At 56.8% G+C, this 4,942-nt stretch overlaps 1 protein-coding gene across 1 annotated transcript; it reads left to right on the plus strand.

Annotated features, from left to right (window-relative positions):
• The first annotated feature begins 543 nt into the window (after window positions 1-543).
• On the plus strand, window positions 544-4,625 carry IL17B (interleukin 17B). The gene is made up of 3 exons (XM_037508206.1): window positions 544-564; window positions 2,481-2,770; window positions 4,380-4,625. The coding sequence occupies exons 1-3, from the start codon at window positions 544-546 to the stop codon at window positions 4,609-4,611; spliced, it is 543 nt and encodes a 180-aa protein (XP_037364103.1). The 3' UTR covers window positions 4,612-4,625.
• Window positions 4,626-4,942: the final 317 nt, after the last annotated feature.

A 4,942-nucleotide genomic window follows, 5' to 3' on the forward strand; every position in this document is an offset into this window, starting at 1 on the left:
TGAGGGCTGTTGAGCTCACCTGAGGCTGGCTGAGGTGGGGGTGCCTAGGGCTGTTTCCCTGGGAGATGGGGCTTGTCTCCTGCTCCTGGCCAGTACACTCTGAGAACATTTGCTCTCCAGACCAACGGACAGCCCGGCCCCATCCACCCTCGCCCCCTTGCCATCTCCAAAGCCAACGAAGCTGATTGTCTCAGCCGGCCCTGTGGGTGCTGGCCGGGCGGCCGGCCGCAGGCCACAGGCGGGGGTGCCACCCGCCAGAGCCCCGCCAGACACACAGGGCATTGTCCCTCAGTCAACAGCCCCTGGGCACCTTGGCCTGCTCCTGGCCTGCCCCCACGGTCCTCACCGCCTGCCTCTGCGCCAGGCCCAGCCAGCTGGGGGCCCAAGCCTCCAGCTGATGACGAGCCCACCCACCCACTCCCCCCAGCAGCCCCCTGAAGAGCTATAATTGCTTCGCTGCGTCCTGTCGCTGCCATTCTCTTGGCGGAGGCCTCAGGGGTTCCAGGCGGGTGGCAGCTGCAGGCCGGCTGCCCTGCTCTCAGGATGGACTGGCCACACAGCCTGGTACGTGGTGCTTCCCCACCCCCACCCCACCCCCTTTTAGGGCCAGAGTGTCCAGGACTTCTTTCCTATTGATTCATGGCTGCCTCTGTTTGGCTTGGAATCTGCAGAAGCCAGTTCTCCTTCTGTCCTCTTCCCCAGCAGGAGGAAGAAACAGAGGTGGGTCTCAGAGGCTGCCGGCAGGGTCCCAGCTCAGGCTCCTGAAGTGGGCCCAGTCAGCCCCTCGACACTGGAGCCCTTTCAGGCCAGAGGCATCTGGGGAGATCCTGGCAAACTCACTTCTCGGGGTTTTTCCAAAGCGTCCCTGGGTTCTGGGATCCAGGCCTTGTGACCTTGGGCAAGTCCTTCTGTTTCTCATCTCGGAAGTGGGGGCAGGGGACTATGGAAAGAGAGCTTGGATTTCTCTATGAAGGGAAGCTGAGTTTAAGAATGCTACGTGAGAAGCTCAGAAGAGAAGGCCTATTGTTAGGGAGAGTCATTTCTGAAGCAGAATGTAGGACCAAAAAGGAAAAATTTAGCGACTTGAATCTCTGTTGTGAATTTTGTGCCAGCAAATGGCCCTGCCAAGAGGGGCTATGCTGAAACTTGTTTTCAAGGGTCAAGTCTTGCTGGGTAGCCTGGGAAAATCAGGCACAGGCCAAGCAGGCCAGGGGGTAAGGGAACAGGGCAGGTAGGAACCTGGCTAGCCTCTGGGAGGAGATGAAACTACCTCTGCAGATTTCTCCCTTCTGGTCAGCCCTGGACCCCGCTCAGCCGGGCTTTTGCTGGCTCTCCAGTCCCGATGCCTTCTGGTGTTGGGGTACGGAGTTGGGAGGAGGAGAAATGGATGGTGGTGGGTGAGGTTGGGTAGGAGAGGGGAGGAATGGACCAGGGCTGGGGTATGGAGAGGGGAGTACAGGGTTACAGAGATGGAGTCCAGGAGGGATCCTTGGCCACAACCTGCCCATCTCATCTCATGCTCTGCCCTTCTTCCTGCCCACTTGAGTCCAGCTTCACGCTCTCCTTTCAGCAGAGCTGACTTCCCTGCACACTGTTCCGGCTGCCTGTAAGGCTCTTAGACTCTGTCTGACTCCTTCTAGCCTTCAAACCTCACCTGACGTGTCCCCTTCCCCTGGGGTAACCTGCACTGCTCAACCACACCCTGCACAGTCCATTGTTGGCCTTGTTTTGAGTGAGCTGGTTTGTTTTCTTGTTCACTGTCTGCTCTCCCTCCCAGACTGCAGGCTGGGGAAGCGTAGTGTCTGTGGCAGCTATTCGGCTACTCGGCCAGTGTTTAATGACTATCAGCGCCAAGCACATGCACACACAGGAGGTAGACAGGGTGAAGCACTGATGCCAGGCCTGCCCTCATGAGTCTGCTTAGTGGGGGTCAGAGTGCAGTGACCCACCCATACAAATTGAGACTGCGAATTCGCATGTGATGATGCAAGGCCAAGAAGGCCCCGGGAAGTGACACTGGGCAGCGGCATGAGGAGTCAGAAGCATTTAGGAGAGGATTTGCGGCAGGACTGTGCAGGCAGCAGTCTGTGCAAAGTCCCTGTGGCAGGAAGGAGCATGGGGAGAGGAGGATCTAGGTCAGAGGCTGAACCACAGGAGTGATTTGAGGAGACAGAGCTGAGACCCAGGAAGGTAGCTGTCAAATTTGCTTATCAAATGGCTAATTGATTGGAAGGAGCCGAGCGGGCTTGGAGAGATCAAGCAGGAGAGCTGAGGTGTCTAGGGAAGTAAGGATGGTGGTAGATAGAAGTGGATGGTTGGGGAGATTTTTAAGAGGTGTAAGAGACAGCGCTTCACGATGAGTGTGGTATATACAGGGCTTCATACACCTCTCCTCTTCCCTCGCTCCTTCCTGGGCCCTAAGTCTCGGCCCAGAGGGAGCCCTGACTTTCCCATTTTTGATCCATGGCCTCCTTCCCCAGCTGTTCCTTCTCACCATCTCCATATTCCTGGGGCTGGGCCAGCCCAGGAGCCCCAAAGGCAAGAGAAAGGGTCAAGGACGTCTCGGGACCCTGGCCCCTGGGTCTCACCAGGTGCCACTGGATCTGGTGTCACGGGCGAAGCCATATGCCCGCATGGAAGAATACGAGCGGAACCTTGGGGAGATGGTGGCCCAGCTGAGGAACAGCACTGAGCCGGCCAGGAGGAAGTGCGAGGTCAACCTGCAGCTGTGGCTGTCCAACAAGAGGAGCCTGTCTCCCTGGGGCTACAGGTAGGCTGCGCTTGGCGGGGGTGGGCAAGCTGCGTTTTGGGGGGATGGGGGCACCTGACCCCCACCCCTGTCATTGCAACAGTTAAGCCCTGGGATTCGGAGAACGAGCGCCTGGGTCTGAATCCTGTCTCTGTCTCTCACTGGTTTCCTGGCTTTGGACAAGTCACTTTGAGTCTCCGAGCCTCAGTTCCTTCAACTGGGAATGGAGGTGACAGTAGCATCCAAGCCCCAGGCTTGTTATTAAATGAGGGATCCATGCAGAGCATTGCCACTGCTGTTCTCCAAGTTTCCGCTGACATGTCCACAAGGCCCAGGTTTCCTCCAAGCTTGGAGCGTGGCGCACACCTACCTGTCGGACATGGCCCTTCTGGTCTGACGGTCACTCCTGGCGGAACCGTCTGCGCGGCGACATCAGAATCACCGTAGGATTCTTATGCCTGGTCCAACCAAAATCTTCAGGGGTGACAGTGGACGCTCCCTTTTCTGGGTCTCCACTTCCTAGCACAGCAGCTGGCACACAGAAGGGGCTAAGTGCATATGTGTTGAATGAATAATGAAGAAAGAGCCTGGACTGAAGGGTCCTTGCTTACCACCAGGCCAAAAAAATTTTAGCCCCATTCACCTGAACTTTCTGTGACTATGTCAAGTCCAACATGGCGGCCACCATGGGGACCGGGCCCTTGCAATTTGGGGACTGGGCCCTTGCACGTGGGGACTGGGCCCTTGCAATTTGGCTGTTGCGACCAAGCAGTTAGTTTTGGATGAGTCTCACTTTCATGAGCTGGCTGGTGGGGCTGTGTCTGGAATGTGGCAGTTGGAAGGGCATGTAAGATCTGAAGTTGGGCCTCTCACTCTACTATGCCCTGGACTTTCTGGGGGATTGCATGAAAATGCAGACTTTGGTCAGGAAACCTGGGCAAGGATGAGACTCTGCAGCCCTGGGGAGCTTCCAGGGGAGGCTGGCACAGCAGCTCTGTGAGTGAGTTCACCTCCCACCTTCAGCCGATGAGGAGGTGGTGGCACAGGGAAGCAGGGCTCACAAAGCAAACCCTGTACCCTAGGCTTGTGGAGGGGACTCGTGTGATGCATCAGAGCCATCCAACGTCTAGCACAGGCTCTCTCACATGGTGGGTGTGTGAAAAATATTTGTTGAATGACTAGAAACCAAGTCAGAACAGACCTTGGGGCCTCCCGACTCCACTCCCAGAGGGCACTAGGCATTAGTGTGCTCACCTGTTATTTCCCGTGGATTAAGTTTCCTAAGGATATAAACAGGGGTTGGGGTGTGTGGGAGGGGAGGTAGGAGTGAGGAGGTCTGGGGCCTTCGGCTTCTTTCATGATCCCATAGCGCAGTTCTGCCCCCGGACGGCCACCATGCTGATGAGAGCAGGGAACTGGGCGATAGAGAAACTTGGGGCTGAGTCTTGACTTCTAAGATCTTTGGCTTTCTCACTTGGAACACGTCGTTGACTGCTGGGCCCTTCCTGCAACCCAGCATAGTCTTGCTGTGAAATGAAAACTCAGGCTAGGAGGGGCAGGGCGTGGGCACGGTGCACACTTGCCTATCTCCACTGCCTTCCACCCAGCGCTCTCTCCTGACTCCCCGCAGCATCAACCACGACCCCAGCCGCATTCCTGTGGACCTGCCAGAGGCTCGGTGCCTGTGTCTGGGCTGTGTGAACCCCTTCACCATGCAGGAGGACCGCAGCATGGTGAGCGTGCCCGTGTTCAGCCAGGTGCCCGTGCGCCGCCGCCTGTGCCCGCTGCCACCCCGTGCCGGGCCCTGCCGCCAGCGCGCCGTCATGGAGACCATCGCCGTGGGCTGCACCTGCATCTTCTGAATGCCCAGGCCAAGGGTTCCCCTGTACCTGCATGCCAAGTCAGACCAATGAAAAGTAAACACTATGTTTTGTAAAGCAGAACCTTGGATTTGCTCCTTGAGGCTCTCAAGCCAATACCAGGGTGGGAGTCAGTTCCTGGGAGGTAGATTTCAGATCAATATCCAGCACGAAAGTAGGCTATTTAATCACAGAATTTAATTCCTCTACCACTGCGCATGCACCAACCACTTAGGACAATCACATACTTTCTTTAAGAAAGCCCTGTTTCAGCCACGCCAATCTGCTTGGTTGGTGGAAATCTACACAGCACTGAGAGCACTGACTGCCCAGG

Source organism: Talpa occidentalis, unplaced genomic scaffold (genome assembly GCF_014898055.3).
Source record: "Talpa occidentalis isolate TD23 unplaced genomic scaffold, MPIMG_talOcc4v2.1 talOcc4.13, whole genome shotgun sequence".
Lineage (NCBI taxonomy): Eukaryota > Metazoa > Chordata > Mammalia > Eulipotyphla > Talpidae > Talpa > Talpa occidentalis.